At 43.9% G+C, this 24,060-nt stretch overlaps 1 protein-coding gene across 1 annotated transcript in view; it reads left to right on the forward strand.

Moving 5' to 3' along the window:
- DOCK5 (dedicator of cytokinesis 5) overlaps positions 1 to 24,060 on the forward strand; it is a 799,955-nt gene that overhangs the window by 570,047 nt on the left and 205,848 nt on the right. The window contains exons 33-36 of the mRNA XM_069214140.1: positions 328 to 482; positions 3,306 to 3,391; positions 5,488 to 5,644; positions 7,934 to 7,974. Coding sequence (XP_069070241.1) covers positions 328 to 482; positions 3,306 to 3,391; positions 5,488 to 5,644; positions 7,934 to 7,974 — 439 coding nt within the window. The remainder of the gene's footprint in view (positions 1 to 327; positions 483 to 3,305; positions 3,392 to 5,487; positions 5,645 to 7,933; positions 7,975 to 24,060) is intronic.

Genomic DNA, 24,060 nt, shown 5'->3' on the forward strand with positions numbered 1-24,060 from the left:
GTATGCTCTTATAGTACAATGCGGTATGCCATATTGTCAGTCTTTGATCCTAACAAAGAAGTAAAGAAGAATAAATGGCATGTTGCAAGTGCTACATTGCCTTCAAAAGAAGCAAACATTTCCTTCCTGTGTTGCTGCATGTGAGAAACGCTGTGTAACTCTGTATTTTTGACTCACCTATTTTGTGGCTTCAGTCAGCGTGCCTAAAATCTGTTTAGGTATTTTAGTAAGTTAATTGCCAGTACTCCACTCGAGTATCTTCCAGTTGTAACATCACTGTTATTGACATACAATGATAGAGACTCCTATCTCTCTCTCTTGTTCCAGGCCCTCACAAAATCAAGTTCATCCCTGCCATGGTCGGTCCCATTCTGGAGGTCACCCTGGTTCCTGAACCAGAGCTGCGTAAAGCAACCATTCCCATCTTCTTCGACATGATGCAGTACGAGTTTAACTTCAGTGGCAACCACAACTTCCATATGGTGAGGACTGCTTAGGAGTGGAAAATCCACTAGTGGCAAACAGTAAAAGGAGTGTTGATCCACAGTAGAAGAGTTGAATGGCAGAAAGCCAGACAATAAAAGTGGGGAGAGAAACAGTTAAAGCTATATTGTTTACTCTGAGGACGCTTCAGTGATAGGGAGTTGATCTTTTAATGAAAATCAGGAACATATGTACTTCTAAAGAGTAAAGTTAATTTGGTAGGGGTTTAGAACTTAAATGGAGTACAGTACATGCAAGTGCATCGTTGGGCTTAAGTGTGGCATGTAGTCATCTAACACAATGAAGCACTGTATTATCAACCTCTATCTTTGCCTTTCCTTCTTGCTTTGAGTGGGGCCTGTATGGCTTGTGGTTATATAGTTGAACTTTACTGTCAACTCCCAAACTACAACACTGCTTTATGTAAGGGATATCTATATGTTGTTGTACCCCAGTTACTCAACTGCAAATTGTCAGTCCTTGAAGACGTTTTTCCCAGATTTTGGCCAGTATGATTAGCCAAATTTCCTCAACTTTTCTCTTATTGCATGATTCATCCCTCTATCCATAGACTTGCAAGGATCCCTTGTCTATGTAAGTTACTGTATTATTTTGCTATCTACCCATGAGAGAGGCTGCAGAGTGCTTTCAGATGGTTGTGTCAGGGCTACTCTACATCCTAGACCCCTCCCTCTCCATGACACAGCAAATCAGTGCCCTAACCTCCTCCTGCTTCCACACACTCCGCACTCTAAAAAAAAAATAAAAAATAAAAAAATCCTTCAAATGGATTCCCCAGAGACCAGGAAGACAGTCACCCATGCACTCATCAGCAGCAGACTAGACTACGGTAAGGCCCTCTATGCCGGCATCAAACTCAAACGCAAACTCCAGAGAATCCAGAACAAAGCCGCACGCCTTGTCCTTGGCCTCCCCGCCACGAACATATCTCAACACACCTCAAATCCCTTCACTGGCTCCCCATAGACAAGAGAATCACATTCAAGATCCTCCCTCATCCACGCTCACAAATCCCTCCACAACACCGGCCCAATCTACCTCAACGAAAGGGTGAACTTCCACATTCTCACACGCAACCTCCGATCAGCCGACCTTGCCCTAGCCACAGTCCCCCGCATCCAACGCACCACCACAGGAGGCAGGTCCTTCTCCTACCTCGCCCCCAAAACCTGGAACTCCCTCCCTCCCCACCAACGCAAAACCAAAGACCTCCTGCTCTTCAGAAAGAGCCTCAAGACATGGCTGTTCGAACAGTGACCCTCCCTGCCCCCCTCCCCCTCCTTTCTTTTTATCTCCCCCCCCTCCCTCCCACGCCTTGAGACCCTCATGGGTGAGTAGCGCGCTCTATAAAAAAAATTCATTGATTGACTCTTGCTGTGCATGATTTGTAATATGGGGACATGGTGGAAAGAGTTTGGCACAGGAAGACTGTGGGTGTCAGACGTGAGGTCTGGGTTATGGGTTGACATTTATAAATTGCTAACTCTACTCAAACTACTACACTACTGATTAAAGGTGAAACAATCTAGTATGTGACATACTCCTACGTCCTAACATCCTATTGTTAGATCATAATAACATCTAAAATGAAAACATTTCAAATACTCATTGAAGGGACAAAACATTGAACTGTAGAGTATATCAACTTCAGAGTGGTTTTCATGATTGGAACATCAAAGACAGGGAGAGCAGTGCTTCATTTGTTTACACCAAATGACACCGTGAGGTTTGAAAACACCTTTTTTGGGCTTGTATTCACCTATAAATTAATTTTGTGTACTCCAGATGATTTCCCACCTGCTGAACAAACCATCATAAATCAGCTATGAAGAGTCTGTGAAGGTCGATATGTCACCATCTCCAAATATAAATGGCTCCATTCTTCCTTTCCTTCGTTCATACATGATGAGTACATACATAATAGTGAAAAACATGTTCTACCCACTTCGTCTGGGAAATATCCATCCTTCCCACTTTCATCAGGTTCTGTATTCCCCTTCCTATGTATCAGTATAATTCCTGTTTGCTCCTCTGGACTTGTCCTTCGTTCAACACTCAACATGTTGCTCTGTGTTCCCTTGCTAAAGTAAAGGGATCACAAATCAGTAGTTCTTGTCACCCTGATTCGTGCTACCGAGCAGGGCAGACCCCTGCTCTTTCATGTTGACCTATATAATTCTGAGGTGAAGGCAAGTGAGTCAGCCGAAGACTATGCCACAGTACCCACCTTTCACAATATATGTGAATACCCTGGGGAGACTGAAGAAGATGGGATGTGCAGGGTAAGCACCCACCATTCACCTATTTCCCTTGGGTGTATGGTGCTGTGGGGTAACTCAAGGTAGGCGGACATTCAGCTGTTTCTCTTTACTGAATCACCCTAGTATCGCAACAGTGAACAGTAAACTGGCACCATCACAGCTGTAACTTCACTACAAATAGGAATCAGTAATATTTTATTTTGTACCTGTTCAGGTCTCTCCCTATTAAAGTCAGCCACAAATACTCCAGTATTACAATTGGCAACATTATTGAAGGTGTTTTAAAAGATCTACATTGTACTGTTCAAACATCTGCATTCATGTTTACATTCTATAATTTCAGACGAGCGTTCAGTGTGCCTATGCCCTGGTAAATAATGTGCAGTTCCAGTTTCTTATTTCCAATCAATTTTTACTTCATTGACAATAAGTTACGTTCCATTTTCACAGTGGCTTTGTTTTGACAGACCATTAGTCTTTGTCTAATATTGACGCTTGCACACTATCCGTATTCAAACTTCTCTTTATTTTGTCTTTTAGTTTGAAAATGAACTAATTACTAAGCTGGACCAGGAAGTGGAAGGTGGCCGTGGGGACGAACAGTATAAAGTATTGTTAGAGAAGCTGTGAGTAAGCAGAAGCATTCATTATTCTCTTTCTTCTTCGAGAACTATTGTTACTGATCATGTGGAGTGATTGGTGCTTCACCTGTCTGAACGTCCACTGTCAGTGAGTGATGTGTAAACCCAAGATTATAACATATAGCTGTAGGAAAATGCAATCCCAGTACCATCTGATAATCGGCCTAAAACCCTTCATTGTTGTCACATGTTGTTGCATCATTCTGCTGGATTTATCCTTGTGATTGTTGCTATTTGGGTTTTTCTTTCTTTGAAATGTTCACTACTCACCAACCTGCATAGGCAATGTCACTGATCCATTTGTTTGGATTGCAAAATTAGACTTGTTAGGTTACCGTCTCAAACCTGCAAACAAATTACTAAAGACATCTAGTCTTGGGACAAAACACTTGATGACAGAAGAGTGTTTTGTCCTGGTTTACTAATCTGGACTAACATACTCCTAGGCAAATCATTTTCTCACCCCAGCTCATTGCCAAGAACTAAAAAAACAGATTAACCTCTGATATTAAGTGCCGCTAAGAAATATATATTCATTGAGGTATCACCCGCTGGACTTAGATAAAGCACTGATCAGCTCTCATTGTAGCAGAAATCACTGTTATGTCAGCTGGATTTGAAGTAAAACTTAGCCGATCTGTGTGGCTCAATGAAGTCCTTTGATTCGGGACATAAGTGGTTGAAATCCGATTGAAATTCTTCCCAAAATCTTATGCTGCACTCTGCTCTACTGCGTTAAAATTGCTTTTTTGCACAAAGCAATTTCCGTCTGTAGCTAACCAGAAAGTTCAGATTCATCCCCCCCCCGTGCTGTATGCAGTCGAAGCACTGTGATGCTGCCTGGTGACTCACCAGAGACCAAACTACAGAATCACTTCCTGCTTACATCCCCTGTCCATAGCTTTTCCACGGTAATAAACTTCCCCCCAAAAAGCTTTTTGTGAATCTCCACTGCCACATTATGAATGGAATTCCATCAAAACGGGTACTCTGATTCATACCGGTCAGACACACACCTCTAAATATTACCTCCATTCCTGAAGCGGAAGAAAACCATTAGACTGAGGGCCAGCATTTTCTATGGATGTGGGAATTGTTAACCTACTAGAAATCTACGCACTTTGAAATTCTTGAGGGCTCGGTATGTCCCGGCTAGTTGCATTTAAAAATACTTTAAGTGGGTTGCTCATAGGTTCCTCTTTGATAGACTGATTTCAGTCATGTTTAAGTGATATGAAGCAATTGTGCAGATTCTGATTCTCCAGTGCATTCATTAAGCACATTCCATCCGAAGCGTATAAACTGTACATTTCTGTCTTGGATCTCTTTTCATGTTCGGTTTGAATTTACATACATGGTGAGGAGTATAACCACATACTTATTTACACAAAAACGAACTAATCAACATGTGGTACAGATTAATTGATTTATGGCATTGATAAAGCCCTTGGGTTAATTTACCTGAGTGCAATGCTTGTTGGCTAAATTGTCAACACTGGGAAAAATGTAACCACATGCAACAATAAGCACAGCAACTGAAACAAATCCAAGTAGGAAAAGGATATGCTTATGCATTGTGGATGGAATGCTCTTACTAAAGGCATTTAAAGAATGTGAGGGAGTGCCAGCATCTCCATGATTGCTTCACTGTTTATAATCTGTTTGGCAACAGTATATTTCAGGATTTAGGGAGGTGAGACGACAAGCATGTCTTCGTAATCTCTTATAGTTTGCTCTGACCCTGCAGCTTGATTAAATGTTATACCTGCATTAGAAGCGAGGCAAACACACAGCAACTGCTAGTACGGTGGATAGCGTGCTAATGATAATGTAAAACCTGGTGATTGTACCTAAAGCGCAGATGCTTTCCTAAGCTTACTTTTTCATTCTACATTTTACAATTTCAGTCTTGCTCTTAATTCTTTTACTTGACTTTCATTTGCACTTCAATGACTTTTGTTCTGTTTATTCTTTTTTTCAGGTTATTGAAAATTCATCTTGCTCTCTAGGTCTCATCTTTACATATTCCTTTCTTGCTTACTTCCTGTCGTATCTTTTTTAATGTTTACCTCTTTCTTCAGGTTGCTGGAGCACTGTCGGAAGCACACTTTTTTATCCAGCCCTGGAGAGGCATTTACCTTCTTGGTCAGTAGCCTATTAGAAAATCTTCTTGACTACAGGACCATAATGCATGATGGAAGCAAGGAAAATCGCATGAGCTGCACTGTCAATGTCCTGGTAAGCAATATTCTGCTAGCATGTTTTCCTGCAGGATACTGGTACTGTCGGTATAATGTCCGTGAAAGCAGGCATGCATTACCTGGAAAAAGTAACCCTATTATCTTTAGTCTCAACAGCTAATAAATTGACTGTTCATAAATAGGACTGCATAGGAAACTGTGAGATGCTCAGAAGTGGCTAAAACCCACATAATTGCCAGACCAAAGATCCACTATTCATCAAACTACTAAAACTGGATCTATATTGTATCAAGCAGTCTCCGTATCCATCCTTTGCACATCCATTTGACTGAATGTTGTGAATTTGTCTTGTTACCCAATACAAGGAGCCACCCTTTGACTCTTCCAAGAGCCACTTTTGATGCTTTCACAAAAGGAACTTCTTGGTCCATGTTAGGAGCAACCCTGTGATCCAATCCCCACAGCAATCCCAACATGCAATCCCAAGAGCAACAAAGTGATCCACTACAAGTAGTCACCTATTGACCTCTTGACCTGAGCCTAAGTGTGACCTCTTGATGCTTTCCAAGACTTGTTGACCCACATCCCTGGAATTACCTCTTAAGATGTGCCCAGGTGCAACATTTACACATTACCAAGAACAAACTATTGATCCGTTTCCAAGAGTGGACATGTGACCTGTTCTTAAGTTCATCTTCTTGGCATATTGGTGAGAGTGACTTCTTGGCTCATTCCCAAGAGCAAATTCTGGACTGTTTTCAAAAGCGACCTCTCTCTTTGTCCCTGGAGCTACCTCTCAATCAATACCCTAGGACAGTGGTTTCCAGCCTTTTGACTCCTGAGGACTCCTACTGAATCACTACTGGAAGCCAGGGACCCCCAAGCAATTTGTACGATTTTAAATTTAAAACATTAAACCAGTAATTTGCATAAAATGCACAAACAAGTACACACAAAACAAATACTCGAATTACTAATGATATAATTATTTTATATTGAAAAAATATGCAAAAATCGAAACATTTTAATGGGAAGGTTGGCGCTGCACCTTGGCGATTAACTTTTCAATGTTTGGTTTTACTTAGGAAAGCGGAATCCTCAGGTCAGATTCTACAGTTCCCAAGCGATTTCAATTTTTTTTTTTAGGTACCTAATATATGAGAAAGCCTTTTCACATAAATATGTGGTGGAGAAAGGAAGTAAAACCATAAGGGCCTCTCATCTCTCCATAGCCTCTGATTCACATGTAATTCATTTGTTTTATAGCACCTCTAATACCAGTGTAGGGTGTCAGATCACTTTATAGGAGACTACAATGTGTAGGATTCACAAGTTATCCACTCTGGTAGGCACATTTTCTAAGAGTGCTTGGTCTGGAGAAGCACAAACTCAAGATTCAGAACATAACACAGTAGTTAGTGTTGACTTTTATAATAATAACCTATTTCTACTCACGCAAACCTTTTTTAGCAGCACAAGAAAGATGAAAGACTGGGAAAAAACATAACTTTCTAACCTTTATCATGCAGTTAGCATGCAGCTCTTTCATGGCATTTCATAACTCACTGTGCTAGATTACGATTGTAACTTATGAACTGCACAGTAACAAAAGAACCTCTGTGAGGAAAGCAGTGCCACACTGTTGTATGCACATAAAATACTGTTCTCGACTCAAGAGCAAACTGTTGATCAGTTATGAAGAGTAACCCTTTAACCTCTTTTCATGAGAGACTTTATCATATGGTCCTTGTTTCAAAACTCATTTTAGAGGGCATGTTTGTTATCTATGCAGAGTTTTCCAAACTTTGGAATCCTATCACTTAATATTAACTTGTGAAAAGTTCTAATCATTGCACTCTTTGCTTTGTAGCTCTGTGGTCAGTTTGCCATTTTCCATTATTTCTCGTCTGAACTGTTAAATAGCTGTGCCCCAGATACATATGTTTTCACATAAATGTACTAATAAAAATATACTTAAATTGGTATCTGAACCTAGTGACACAATTTCCAAATGAACCTAGAATAGAACTGCAACAAACATTCTTCACATACATTTAAATAGAACAGAAAAAAAAGTTAAACTAAAAAAAACACTATATCGATTAAAATCTCTAAGCCATTGGGTGACTCAGACTTACCCTGGCACATTTTAAAACTCATCCATGTCATTACTATGAAACACACTTTGTATAATATCCATCTTTTGCTAGGAATACTAAACGAAAAATACCTTTCTGTACTTAATACTTAATAAAAGAGCAAAGCTTATTCTTTACACCTAAAGTGCAATTTTGTGATTTACAATTTTTGATTTCTATTTTTCTAGAATTTCTTTAAAGAAAAGAAGAGAGAGGACATATATATCCGGTAAGAGTTGAGGACTTCCCCCCACAATTTCTCCCAAGAACTGAAACTGTCAATGTGCAAGAAGAGGTAGCTGCTGTTTATCATTCGAAAAATGAGTCTCTGAGACCATTTGCCACTAATTAGATTCAATAACAAAAAAAGATGGAGTGTGCTCAAAATTTAGCTACATTTCAAAGTAATATGTATGTTAGGTTTCTTAAAAATGGCTCCTCCAGTTTATACTCTGAGTGTTGTATCTTGTGTATGTGAGTGGGGCATTTCTTTTAGGGCACTAGCCCTAGAAGCATCACGTAATAAGTATCAGTCATTTTACATACACTGTCAGACACACACACACTCAGTCTGCTTTAATGGGGGGGGATGCCCCTAGCCCCAACTTTTTAAAATAAATATATATAGATGTGTGTGTGTGTATTTATATATCTGTTCGATGGCATGTGTAGCTGCAGATACACATGCCAAGCATATTCTGTGGCATGTGTAGCTGCAGATACACATGCTGTGCATTCTACTTCTGCCATCTAGTGTTGTTCTCTGAGTGTTACAAGTTGTTTTTCTTCGAAGAAGTGTTTTCGAGTCACAGGATTGAGTGACTCCTCCTCTTCGGTTCCATTGCGCATGAGCATCGACTCCATGTTAGATTGTTTTCTTTCCGCCGTCGGGTTCGGACTTGTTTCCTTTCGCTCCGAAAGTTCGATTCGGAAAACGTAGAAAATGCCTTATTTTAGTCTGTATTGTATCAATCGGGTGTACATCTTCCATCTCTACCTTCAGAGAAGACAACTTTACGCGCCCTTTGGGGCGCACGCGGCCAACTCGGGCCTAGTCTGGCCGACCGCGTGGAAGCCTCATGGATTGGGCCCCATTCCGATTCTGTCCTCAGTGCCACGCTAAATACCCTTATACAGACCAACATTTCGTCTGTAATCTTTGCCTTTCCCCAGACCATCGGGAAGAAAATTGTGAGGCCCGTCGATCCTTCCGTTCCAAAAAGACACTTTAAGACAGGAGGGCATGAAGACTCGAGATGGCGTCCAGAAGCTCCGAACATCTCGACGTGGAGGAGGAAGAGATCATGCAGACATCAGTCTCCGTCAGAGGTTCTGACTCTGACCAGGAATCCGAGGAAGACAGACCGGTCACAGGAGGACAACATGTGAGTACGCCTGCCCCTGTAACATCACAAAGACAGAAACATAAGGCCTTGGGTACGCCACTGCCGGAAGGCCATGGCTCGGCCCGAAAAAAAGACATCCGGTGACCAAACTGCCAGTTCGGCACTGAAAAAGGCCACTCCTTCGAAACCATCGGAGTCGATAAAAGGCTCCGTGTCTGACTTGAGCAAACACTATTTCTCGGAGTTAAAAATTCAGAAATCTCTTTCGGAGCTGAGAACATCCATTACACCATCTATTTTGATACCGAAAAAGCCAGCTTCTGAGCCGAAAAGGACAGGATACACAGAGGAACATGGATTTTCAAAAAGACTAAAAGAAAGCCACAAAACCTCTGAAGAGGAGACTCAAGTACAGCCAATACTTGAAGTAATGGACGAAAGGCAAGCCAGGATTCATATCCACAAAGAAACCGGCAGAATCCTAACAGCACCTCCTCTAACACCTAAGAGAAAGCTAGCCTTTCAGGAGGAATTGGACACTATGCAGCCTCCAGCTAAAGTGCCAAAGCCGAAGGAGAAACCAGCACCACCTCCTCAATTTTCTCCTCCTCATTCTCCTCCTCACCTGCATACCTCTCCTCCTACCAGTCCTACACCAGTGGAGTCACCATCACACTCTTTTGGCTCACTTCAGGACAATGTAGATCCATGGAATCTTTGATTCAGATCCTATTCCTAGCAATGACCTGGACGGCTATCCCTCTAAGCCTTCACTGCCTGAGGATGGCACTGTGTACAATCAAGTTTTAGCTAGGGCTGCAGCATACCATGTGGTCACCATGCACACTGAACCATTGGAAGAGGATTTTTTGTGTAATATACTCTCCTCCACACATTCAAAATATCAGTGCCTTCCCATGCTCCCAGACATGCTAAAACACACCGATCAAATATTTAATGAGCCAGTTAAGGCAAGGATAATTACGCCCAGGATAGAGAAAAAGTACAAAGCACCTCCCTCTGATCCTGATTACATAACTCAACACGTTCCTCCAGATTCAATAGTAGTCAGCACTGCCAGGAAAAGGGCACACTCCCAGTCATCAGGAGATGCACCCCACCAGACAAAGAAAGCAGGAAGTTTGATGCTGCAGGGAAGAGAGTTGCATCCCAAGCAGCGTATCAGTGGAGGATAGCTAACTCACAAGCACTGTTAGCTAGATACGACAGGGCCCATTGGGATGAGATGCAAGGCATAATTCAGCATCTCCTCAAAGAACATCAGAAGAGGGCACAGCAAATAGTAGAGGAAGGGCAAGCCATCACCAATAATCAAATTAGGTCGGCCTAGACGCAGAAGACACCGCTGCAAGAAGGTGTCAACACTGCAGTAACAATAAGGAGGCATGCATGGCTCAGGTCCTTGGGCCTTAAACCTGAAATACAGCAAGCGGTGTTAAATATGCCGTTCAATAAGAAACACCTTTTTGGCCCAGAAGTTGATACAGCCATTGAGAAATTGTGCAAAGATTCTGATACCGCAAAGGCAATGGGTGCACTATACTCCACACCATACAGAGGATCCTTTTGGAAAACTTAGTTTAGAGGTGGATTTAGAACACAAACAGCACAGGCATCCACATCGCAGGCAAAACCAACCTACCAACCACAATACCAATGAGTAGTTTTAGGGGCAAATACAGGGGAGAGTATCCCAGAAATAGAGGGAAATTTCAAACCTCCAAGCAAACTCCACAGCACCCTAAGCAGTGACTTGCTTCATCCCCTTCCACTCCACACCTCTCCTGTGGGGGGAAGAGTACAACAGTTCCACACAAATTGGTAAAACATTACCACAGACAATTGGGTACTATCAATTATCCGCAATGGTTATTGCCTAGAATTGATACAAACTCCCCCAATTATTCCACCAAAGTCACACCAACTATCTACAGAACACATCAATCTGTTACAGGAAAAAGTCAAATCTCTATTACTCAAACAAGCAATAGAGCCTGTGCCACCAGCTCAACTAGGGACTGGAGTTTATTGACTATATTTCCTAATTCCCCAAAAAGATGGCACCCTCAGACCAATATTAGACATTCTTTACATCTTGTCAGAACATTTTCACATGGTAACTCTTCAAGACGTTATCCCACTACTCCAAAAACACGATTTAATGTCAATATTAGACCTCAAGGATGTGTATTTTCATATACCCATCCATCCTGCGCGCCGAAAATATCTCAGGTTTGTCATTCAAGGAAAGCACTATCAGTTCAAAGTGTTACCCTTCGGACTGACAATAGCTCCAAGGGTATTCACAAAGTGCCTAGCGGTAGTCGCAGCCTACCTAAGAAGACAACATATACATGTCTTTCCATATCTAGACGATTGGCTGATAAAATCAAACAGTCATACGCAGTGTCAAAACCATACGCATTACGTAATGCAAACCCTGCACATGCTAGGTTCCTCAAAAAATTACAAAAAATTGCATCTACAACCTGCACAAATACAACAGTATCTGGGGGCAATACTAAATACTCAAAAAGTGCTAGCATGTCCAAATACGCAAAGAATACAAGCATTCCAAAACATAATCACACAGATACAGACAAATCAACAGTACACTGTCAGATTTGTCATGAAGATTTTAGGGATGATGGCATCATGTATTGAGATTGTTCCACACGCAAGACTAAACATGTGGCCCTTACAACAGTGCCTTGCACAACAATGGTCACAGGCACATGGTCAACTTCAAGATCTAGTGTTGATAGACCGCCAAACATGCATGTCCCTTCAGTGGTGGAATTCCACAAATCTAAACAAAGGGCATCCATTTCAAGACCCTGTGCCCCAGACCATAATTACAACAGATGCATCAATGATTGGTTGGGGAGCTCACCTTAACAATCACAACATTCAAGGACAATGGGATGGCAAGCACAAACAGCTACACATAAATCACTTAGAATTGTTAGCTGTCTTCCTAGCACTCAAAGCTTTTCAGCCTCTTCTCACACAGAAGAATGTCCTTATCAAAACAGACAATATGACAACCATGTATTACTTAAACAAACAAGGAGGGACACATTTGTCCCAAATCTCCCTTCTAGCCCAGAAAATTTGGAAATCGGCAATCCACGATCAAATTCACCTGGTAGCACAATACATTCCAGGTATACAGAACAAATTGGCACATGTTCTCAGCAGAAATAATCAACAAACACACGAGTGGGAGATTCACCCTAAAGTAGTTCAAAAATACTTTCAACAATGGGGAACACCAAACATAGATCTGTTCGCCACGAGCGAAAACGCAAAATGCCAAAACTGCGCATCCAGACACCCACATCCCCTATCCAAGGGCAATGCCCTAAGGATCAATTGGTCAGGGATATTTGCATATGCTTTTCCCGCGTCCCCCTCATTCTGTTTGTAGTCAACAAATTGCGTCAAAACACAATCAATATGTTACTCATAGCACCAACGTGGGCCCGTCAACCGTGGTACACAACATTGTTAGACCTGTCAGTAGTACCACACTACAAACTCCCAAACAGACCATACCTGTTGACACAAAACAAAGGGCAAATCAGGCACCCAAATCCCAGCACACTCAATCTGGCTCCTGAGGTCATAGAGTTTGGATATTTACAACTGCCATCAGAATGTATGGAAGTTATTAAGCAAGCAAGAAAACCCACTACTAGACAGTGCTATGCTAATAAATGGAAAATATTTTTATATTACTGTCAATCTAAACAGATTGCCCCTCTTACAGCATAAATACAGGATATTGTATGCTATTTACTTCACTTACAAAAATCAAATCTAGCATTCTCTTCCATAAAAATACATCTTACTGCAATTTCAGCATATGTCCAAAATATACAGCACAGCTCCTTATTTAGAGTTCCTGTTATTAAAGCTCTCATGGAAGGCTTGAAACCCATCATTCCACCCTGAACACCTCCAGTTCCTTCTTGGAATTTAATCATAGTACTTACGCGACTTATGGGACCACCATTTGAACCCATGCACTCATGTCAACTGCAATTCTTAACATGGAAGGTTGCCTTCCTAGTCGCAATTACATCTTTGCGAAGAGTCAGCGAAATTCAAGCCTTCGCTATTGAAGAACTGTTCATACAAGTATACAAACATAAAGTTGTACTAAGAACAAATCCCAAATTTGTACCAAAAGTCGTCTTGCCTTTTCATATAAATCAAACAGTGGAACTTCCAGTCTTCTTCCCACAGCCAGATTCTGTGGCAGAAAGAGCTCTACGTACATTAGACATTAACAGAGCACTAATGTACTATATAGACAGAACAAAACCATTCAGAATAACTAAACACCTGTTTGTAGCTTTTCAAAAACCACATACAGGTAACCCCATTTCAGAACAAGGATTAGCAAGATGGATTGTAAAATGCATCCAAACTCGCTACATTAAAGCCAAAAGACAACTCTTAGTTACTCCTAAAGCACATTCTACAAGGAAAAAAGGTGCTACAATGGCTTTTTTAGGAAATATACCAATGGCTGAAATATGTAAAGCAGCTACTTGGTCAACACCACATACATTCACCAAACACTACTGTGCAGATGTTTTAGCAACACAACAAGCCACAGTAGGTCAAGCTGTACTCAGAACATTATTTCAAACAACTTCAACCCCTACAGGCTAGCCACCGCTTTTATGGGAGGACAAACTGCTTTGTAGTCTATGCACAGCATGTGTATCTGCAGCTACACATGCCACCAAACAGAAAATGTCACTTACCCAGTGTACATCTGTTCGTGGCATGTTCCGCTGCAGATTCACATGCACCCTCCCACCTCCCCGGGAGCCTGTAGTCATTTAAGTTTTAAAAAACATTTATACATAAGTGTATGTATGCATGTATGTATGTATATATATATATATATATATTTGCATTAGCATTGACATCTCTTTTCTTTTCACCTATATACTCTATCCCTCCTACCTTACCCTCTGCGGGAAAACAATCTAACATGGAGTCGAAGCCCATGCGCAGTGGAACCGAAGAGGAGGAGTCACTCGATCTCGTGACTCGAAAAACACTTCTTCAAAGAAAAACAACTTGTAACACTCCGAGCCCAACACTAGATGGCAGAAATATAATGCACAGCATGTGAATCTGCAGCGGAACATGCCATAAACAGATGTACACTGGGTAAGTGACATTTTCCATATATATATATGTTCGATGGCATGTGTAGCTGCAGATACACATGCTGTGCACAGTCCGCCATCTGGTGTTGGGCTCGGAGTGTTACAAGTTGTTTTTCTTCGAAGAAGTCTTTTTTGAGTCACGAGACCGAGGGACTCCTCCCATTTCGACTCCATTGCGCATGGGCGTCGACTCCATCTTAGATTGTTTTTTTTCCGCCATCGGGTTCGGACGTGTTCCTTTTCGCTCTGTGTTTCGGGTCGGAAAGTTAGTTAGAATCTCTGAAAAAATCGTCGGTACTGTTTGCGTTCAGTATCGGGTTAGTTAGAACAAATCGACACCGAATTTTGAAAAGCTAAAGGTGGCCCTTCGGGGTTTTTTCGATCCCCCGTCGGGGCCTGGTCGGCCCGGCCACGTGCGACTTCAAGGCTGATGGAACGGACCCCATTCCGCTTCTGCCCAAAATGCCATAACAAGTGTCCGTATACGGATCAGCATCTGGTCTGTAACTTGTGCTTGTCCCCCGAGCACAAGGAGGATACTTGTGAAGCCTGTCGAGCGTTTCGGTCGAGGAAGACGCTGAGAGACCGAAGAGCCAGGAGACTACAAATGGCGTCCACGCCGACAGGTCAAGAACGTTTCGAGGAGGAAGAAGAAGCTTTCTCCATCCGCGAGTCGGATTCTGAAGAACTCGACGCCGAAGAAACACACCAAACCGTGAGTAAGACGTCGAAAATCAAGACTCACGAGAAGTCCACAAAAGCCCAGGGGACGCCACCGCCAACAGGCCATGGCTTAACCCGAAAACTAGGTGACCGATCCAAGGCACCGAAAAAGGGCATGCTGGTGTCGAAGTCATCCGACTCCGGTCGAGATAACGCCACACAGCAACCTCGGAGCCGAGACAGCGGCTCCGAGAAACTTCGGCACAGAGACAGCGGCACCGAAGAATTTCGGCACAGAGACACCACGCCGAAAACAAAGAAGGTTTCTTCGGAGCCTAAAAAGACTTCCGAAAAGGTTTCGGTTCCGAAACATCCAGCCTCGGAGCCGAAAACTAGTTCCTATACAGAGGAACAAGGATTAACCTCCCAATTACATAGATTTGGAGAGGAGCTTCAAGCTGTAGAGCCTGACTACACGCAAAGAAGGCTTCATATTCATGAGGACACAGGGAAGATAACCCTCTTGCCCCAATCAAAATAAAAAGGAAACTTGCCTTTCAACAAAAGGACAAGCAACCACAGGCAAAAGTGGCAAGGAAAACAACCCCGCCACCGTCTCCACCACCATCAGCACATGCATCACCAGCAACAACTCCACCACTGATGCACTCACCAGCTCATACTACAATGAGTCAGGATGATCCCGATGCATGGAACCTTTACGATGCTCCAGTGTCTGACAACAGCCTAGACTCCTACCCCACAAAACCGTCACCACCTGAGGACAGTACATCCTACACACAGGTGGTCACAAGGGCAGCCGAATTTCACAACGTCACCTTACATTCTGAACCAATTGAGGATGACTTTCTGTTTAACACCCTATCCTCCACCCATAGCCAGTACCAAAGCCTTCCCATGCTCCCAGGAATGCTAAGACATTCAAAACAAATATTTCAGGATCCAGTTAAAGGCAGAGCCATAACTCCAAGGGTGGAGAAAAAGTACAAGCCACCGCCAACAGATCCAATCTATATTACAACACAACTAACACCAGACTCAGTAGTTGTCGGGGCAGCTCGTAAGAGAGCCAACTCTCATACCTCAGGAGACGCACCACCTCCAGACAAAGAGAGCCGCAAATTTGATGCTGCGGGAAAAAGGGTTGCAGCACAAGCAGCAAATCAATGGCGTATTGCCAATTCACAAGCACTTTTGGCAAGATACGACAGAGCTCATTGGGATGAAATGCAACATTTCATCGAACACTTACCCAAGGAGTTCCAAAAAAGAGCGCAACAGGTGGTAGAAGAGGGACAAAGTATCTCAAATAATCAGATACGATCTTCCATGGATGCAGCAGATACAGCTGCAAGGACAATAAACACTGCAATCACGATACGAAGGCACGCATGGCTGCGCACTTCAGGGTTCAAGCCGGAAATCCATCAAGCTGTGCTCAATATGCCATTTAATGAACAGCAATTGTTTGGGCCGGAGGTAGACACTGCCATTGAGAAACTCAAAAAAGACACCGATACAGCCAAAGCCATGGGCGCACTCTACTCCCCGCAGAGCAGAGGCACATTTCGAAAAACACCTTTTAGGGGAGGGTTTCGAGGTCAACCCACAGAAACCACAACCTCACAAACAAGGCCTACTTACCAGTGTCAATATCAGAGGGGAGGTTTTCGGGGGCAATATAGAGGGGACCAATTCCCAAGAAATCGAGGAAAATTCCAAGGCCCCAAAACTCCTCAAAATAAACAGTGACTCACAAGTCACACAACCCCATCACATAACACCTGTGGGGGGAAGACTAAGCCAATTTTACAAACTTTGGGAGGAAATAACAACAGACACCTGGGTCTTAGCAATTATCCAGCATGGTTATTGCATAGAATTTCACCAATTCCCTCCAAACGTCCCACCGAAAACACACAATATGTCAAAACAACATATAGATCTTCTAGGACTAGAAGTTCAAGCATTGCTACAAAAGGACGCAATAGAATTAGTGCCAAATCTACAAAAAAACACAGGAGTTTACTCACTGTACTTTCTAATACCCAAAAAGGACAAAACTCTGAGACCAATACTAGATCTCAGAACACTAAATACCTACATCAAATCAGACCACTTTCACATGGTCACGTTACAAGACGTAATCCCACTGCTCAAAAAGCAAGATTACATGACAACATTAGACCTAAAAGATGCGTATTTCCATATACCAATACATCCTTCACACAGGAAATACCTAAAGTTCGTATTCCAAGGAATACATTACCAATTCAAAGTGTTGCCATTCGGAATAACAACTGCGCCAAGAGTTTTTACAAAATGCCTGGCAGTAGTAGCTGCACATATCAGAAGGCAGCAAATACATGTGTTCCCGTACTTAGACGACTGGTTAATCAAAACCAACACGCTAAGACAGTGTTCACAGCACACAAACTACGTCATACAGACCCTTCACAGGCTAGGTTTCTCGATCAACTACGCGAAGTCACACCTTTTGCCGTGTCAAACACAGCAATACTTAGGAGCGACAATCAACACAGCAAAAGGGATTGCCACTCCAAGTCCACAAAGGGTTCAAACATTTCACAAGGTAACACAGGCCATGTATCCAACACAAAAGATACAAGTCAAAATGGTAATGAAACTCCTAGGCATGATGTCTTCATGCATAGCCATTGTCCCAAACGCAAGATTGCACATGCAGCCCTTACAACAGTGCCTAGCATCACAATGGTCACAAGCACAGGGTCAACTTCTAGATCTGGTGTTGATAGACCGCCAAACATACATCTCGCTTCTATGGTGGAACAGTACAAATTTAAACCGAGGGCGGCCTTTCCAAGACCCAGTGCCACAATACGTCATAACGACGGATGCTTCCATGACAGGGTGGGGAGCACACCTCAATCAACACAGCATCCAAGGACAATGGGACATACATCAGAGGCAGTTTCACATAAATCACTTAGAACTGTTAGCAGTATTTCTAGCGCTGAAAGCATTTCAACCCATAATAACCCAAAAATACATTCTTTTCAAAACAGACAACATGACAACAATGTATTATCTAAACAAACAAGGAGGGACACACTCGACACAGTTGTGCCTCCTAACACAAAAAATATGGCATTGGGCGATTCACAACCACATTCGCCTAATAGCACAATTTATTCCAGGGATTCAGAACCTGTTGGCAGACAATCTCTCTCGAGATCACCAACAAACCCACAAATGGGAAATTCACCCCCAAATACTAAACAATTACTTTCAAATTTGGGGAACACCTCAAATAGATCTATTTGCAACAAAAGAAAACTCAAAATGCCAAAACTTCGCATCCAGGTACCCACAAGATCAATCCCAAGGCAATGCTCTATGGATGAACTGGTCAGGGATATTTGCGTACGCTTTTCCCCCTCTCCCTCTCCTTCCATATCTAGTAAACAGGTTGAGTCAAAACAAACTCAAACTCATACTAATAGCACCAATATGGGCAAGGCAACCTTGGTACACAACACTACTAGACCTTTCAGTAGTACCTCATGTCAAACTACCCAACAGACCAGATCTGTTAACACAACACAAACAACAGATCCGACATCCAAATCCAGCATCGTTGAATCTAGCAATTTGGCTCCTGAAATCCTAGAATTCGGGCACTTAGACCTCACACAGGAATGTATGGAGGTCATAAAACAACCTAGAAAACCTACCACTAGACACTGCTATGTAAATAAGTGGAAAAGATTTGTTTATTTATTACTGCCATAATAATCAAATTCAACCTTTACACGCATCTGCAAAAGAAATAGTAGGATACTTACTACATTTGCAAAAATCTAACCTAGCTTTCTCTTCCATTAAAATACATCTTACGGCAATTTCTGATTACCTACAAATTACGCACTCAATTTCATTGTTTAGGATACCAGTCATAAAGGCGTTTATGGAAGGCCTAAAGAGAATTATACCACCAAGAACACCACCAGTTCCTTCATGGAACCTCAACATTGTCCTAACACGACTCATGGGTCCACCTTTTGAGCCCATGCACTCTTGTGAAATGCAATACTTAACGTGGAAAGTTGCATTTTTAATTGCCATCACATCTCTAAGAAGAGTGAGTGAGATTCAAGCATTTACCATTCAAGAACCATTTATTCAAATACACAAAAATAAAGTTGTTCTACGGACCAATCCTAAATTTTTACCAAAAGTAATCTCACCGTTCCACCTAAATCAAACGGTAGAATTACCAGTGTTCTTCCCACAGCCAGATTCGGTAGCCGAAAGAGCACTACATACATTAGACATCAAAAGAGCACTAATGTACTACATTGACAGAACAAAACTAATTCGAAAGACAAAACAATTATTTATCGCCTTTCAAAAACCTCATACAGGAAATCCAATTTCAAAACAAGGCATTGCTAGATGGATAGTTAAGTGCATTCAAACCTGCTATCTTAAAGCTAAAAGAGAACTGCCTATTACACCAAAGGCACACTCAACCAGAAAGAAAGGTGCTACCATGGCCTTTCTAGGAAATATTCCAATGAACGAAATATGTAAGGCAGCAACATGGTCTACGCCTCATACATTTACCAAGCACTACTGTGTAGATGTGCTAACTGCACAACAAGCAACAGTAGGTCAAGCTGTATTAAGAACATTATTTCAAACTACTTCAACTCCTACAGGCTGAACCACCGCTTTTGGGGAGATAACTGCTTACTAGTCTATGCACAGCATGTGTATCTGCAGCTACACATGCCATCGAACGGAAAATGTCACCCAGTGTACATCTGTTTGTGGCATTAGTCGCTGCAGATTCACATGCGCCCACCCGCCTCCCCGGGAGCCTGTAGCAGTTTAGAAGTAGATCTTAAACATTTGTACATTTGTAAATATATTACTTAAAACTTTATTATGTACATACGCATTCACTCCATTGCATGGGCACTATTACTAGCATACACAACTCCTACCTCACCCTCTGCGGGCAAAACAATCTAAGATGGAGTCGACGCCCATGCGCAATGGAGTCGAAATGGGAGGAGTCCCTCGATCTCGTGACTCGAAAAAGACTTCTTCGAAGAAAAACAACTTGTAACACTCCGAGCCCAACACTAGATGGCGGACTGTGCACAGCATGTGAATCTGCAGCGACTAATGCCACGAACAGATGTACACTGGGTAAGTGACATTTTCCATATATATATATCTATATATGTGTGTTCAATGGCATGTGTAACTGCAGATACAAATGCTATGCATATTCTGCCATCTAGTGTTGGCCTCGGAGTGTTACAAGTTGTTTTACTTCGAAGAAGTATTTTCGAGTCATGGGATCGAGTGACTCCTCTTCGGCTCCATTGCGCATGGGCATCGACTCCATGTTAGATTGTTTTCTTTCCGCCATCGGGTTCGGACGTGTTTCTTTTTGCTCCGATAGTTTGATTCGGAAAAGTTCTATAACTCGTTAATTCTCGTCGGTATTGTTTCGATCGCGTACCATCTCTCATCGACACTTCGGTACCTTCGGGTCAAACATCTTTACTCACCCTTCAGGGCACCCGTGCCCAACTCAGGCGTGGTCGAGCCAACCGAGTGGAAGCCTTAATGGACCGGACCCCATTCCGCTTTTGTCCTCAGTGCCATGCCAAATTTCCATATACAGACCAACAACTCGTCTCTAATCTCTGTCTCTCCCCAGACCATCGAGAGGAAAATTGTGAGGCCTGCAGATTCTTCCGTTCAAAGAAAACTCTCCGAGACAGAAGATCACGAAGACTGAAGATGGCGTTGAAGAGCACCGAACATCTCGACGTCGAGGAAGAGGAGATTATGCACACCACAGTGTCCATCCGAGGGTCCGACTCCTAGCAGGAGTCCTAGGAGGACAGACTGGTTATGGCAGGACAGCATGTGAGTACGCCTGCCCCTGTCCCAGCCAAGCCCAAACATAAGGCCTTGGGAATGCCACTGCCGGAAGGCCATGACTCGACCCGCAAAAAGACCTTCGGTGACCAACAACAACTTCAGCACTGAAAAAGGCCACGCCACAGAAGCCTTCGGACTCGAGCCGAAGCACTGGCTCCGAAACAAGCAGACATCGAACCTTCAAGTCGAAACCTTGAAAATCGCTTTCGAAGCCGAGGCCAACATCCACTCCCAGTCATCCAAACTCAGCAGTTACTTCAGCTAGTCTATCGAAACTGGGGGGTTCCCCTAGTTCTTGAAGAGGAGAATGCCATATTTCCTATCCCCACCACCGGACTGCTAAGCTCGCGGGAGTTTGTGGGCCCAGTCTCCCTCTGACAGATTTAGCCCTCTCCAGCCGCGTCGTACTTTACTGCAGGGGTGCAGGTCGTTGCCGTACAAATCGTGGTGGCCTTCCATGGCCATGCCAGATCCTCCATATAGGTCCAGAATTGTGTCGATCAGATGATACAGTCAGACGTCCCTGGGGTCACTCCAGACCCGACCCGTCTGATGCGTGCGACACTTCTGAGTCCTATCTGATCCTGACCGTTCCAGCTCCTCATCTGCCCTTATATGAGAGCCGTGGTCTGAGCCACTTCGGGATGCCACTGCTTCCATTGCTTTCTGATGTTCTTTTTGCATCTCCTTATTAGAGGGACTGCCCAATTTATTATTCCTGTTATGCCTGTTTCCCTGTTGTCATCGAGTTAGTGGGCCCCCCGTCGTATGATCTTTCTCTGGCGGTGCCTGTTTGTCAATCCACTGCCACACTTCTTCAGCTGTGGTAAAGAACTGTATGCCCTCTTTAGTCACCACTCTGAGTTTTGCAGGGAACAGCATCCCATATTGAAACCCCAATTGGCGTAGTCTTTGCTTTGCGTCTCGGAAAGTGGCTCTCTGTTTCTGTACTTCCCGGGAGGAGTCGGGGAAGATACGGATCGTATGATTGTCTGATGTGTGGTCTCCATTTTTCCTGCTTTGGTTCAGCAAATAGTCCCTGTCCCTGTAATGCAGCAACCGAGCCACAATCGGTCTTGGGGGAGCCCCTGGTGGCAGGGGGTGCGCCAGAATCCTATGTGCCCTCTCGATCGCAAATAATTGAGAGTCCATCCTCTGCCACTTCCTCTTTAAGCCAGTGCTCAAGGAACTCCTGCGTTCAGGCAGACCAATCACCTGGATATTATTTCACCGGGATCTGTTTTCTGCGTCCTCTGCCCGCAGTTCCAGGTCACAGATTCGCTTCTCCATCTGCTGGGCGACCTTAGTTGTGTCCCTAACCTCTGGCAGGAGTTCTTTAACTTGGTTTTCTGTGGTGGCTACCTTTTCGGCCAGGCGGTGGTGGTCATCTCTGAATATTGTGAAATCTGTAGCCAGGGCATCAATTTCCCCTCCAGGGCTTCACGGGAGGCTGTTATGGCCTGCAGCACATCCTGAAGAGTGGGGTCTCCGGACTTTTCCGCAGGAAGGGTGTTCTTGGCTCCCTGCGGACCTGCCAGAGCGTCCGCAGCCTCACCGTCTTTCTGTTCTGTGTCCTTTTTTCAACCAGTCTTTCCCATCCTCTGGAGCTCCACCACTATTTCTCCCTGATATTAGCGGGTGGGTGCAGCAGCCCCCCTCTTCTTTGTCTCTCCTCGCTCCCAAACATTATCATCTGCAGAGGTTACCTGGTTAATCCGCCCCTTTATCGAGTGCTCTGTAGCCTCGGCCTCAAGGATGTGTTGGAGGGCTTTTCCCGGTCCTTCACCCGTCACCGCCTTGCCAATTCTGCGCCAATATAGGTTTGTGTCACCGCCGGGGATTCCTTTCGCTTGAGGGTTGATGGTGCGGTCCTTATTCAGAGTCTCCCCCTTTTTTATTTTGGGGTATCTCCCGTGCCGTCTTCCCTTTATCCACAAATCACCCTCTTGTTCTGATATAGCGGTGAATTAAGGGATATCTCCTCCCTCCATGCAAGCCTCCTTTTTCTTTAGTCTTATCAGGGAAAAGCCCCAGCAGTTCACTCACTAGAGTTCCAGTCACTCTCTTGGGTTCCACTAGTACTCACAGTTCTGGGCCGGCTGGGTCTCCTATTGCTGCTGCATATCTGCTGTGTGTCTAGTGATCGGAGGTGCTTTCAGAGAGGCCCTGCCTCGTCGCGCCCCGATCCGGGGCCAGGGAGCCCCTCACTTCCCGGTGTCCTCCGTCGAACCGGGGCCTCCTGTCTCAGGAGGGGCGACTACTGTCCCCCAGGGTGTCCTCCGGCTCCAGGCCCTGTGCTTCGCATGTAAGTCCACCTACCGGCTCACTTAACCCGCCGGGCCCCTGTCTCCGTCCGCTCCGGGCCAACGTCACCTCCTGACTCATCCCTTGCGCTGTTTTCGGCGGCTTTACAGGGTGTTAAGTGGTCCTAGACTGCATCCTCCTCGGGTGGGGGCTGCTGGCACCGTCTCTTCGGTCGCGGCCGCAATCTTGTGTTACTCGCGGCTCCCAGCTGTGCGGCAGTCCGGCCCGATCCCAGGGCTCCGCATGCACCGATTGCCCTGCAACTGGCACCGGGCCTCCCCTGCACCCCCAGCTATGTGCCTGTGGGGGCCTTCTGAAAATCAGGATGTACCAGGGTGGGGGATTTTAGGCGGTAGCCTCACAGAGAGACTTGATCCGCCATTGGCACCTGGCCACGCCCCCAAGATAGCCCTAGTATTCAATGTTCTTTGAGATGTCAGTTTCCCATGAGAAGCTCCCAATCAGGCCAAGCCTTCTCAGCATCACAGCCAGCTCAAACACCCAGGTCCGAGATACAGAGTCTGAATTCTTCATACTTTTAGAGGAATGCATGTTCATTCTGTGGGAAGCATGTAGGTCCATTACTCGTGCCTGTTATGCAGCTTAAATAATTCATGTACCACTTTCTCTTTGAGACTATTTTAAGGTTTTGATGCAAGATATTATCTGCTGCATACTGCACCTTTATAAGGCAATGCTTGTCTACACCTCTATTTGATTGCAGTCAATCTCAGCTGGAACATATCTACAAAATAGGCAGCATTCCTCTCTGTTTAGGGTTCTAGCCATCAACGCCTTCAAGAGGGATCTTAAAAAAGAAGT

The sequence above is a fragment of the Pleurodeles waltl genome, chromosome 11, assembly GCF_031143425.1.
Source record: "Pleurodeles waltl isolate 20211129_DDA chromosome 11, aPleWal1.hap1.20221129, whole genome shotgun sequence".
Lineage (NCBI taxonomy): Eukaryota > Metazoa > Chordata > Amphibia > Caudata > Salamandridae > Pleurodeles > Pleurodeles waltl.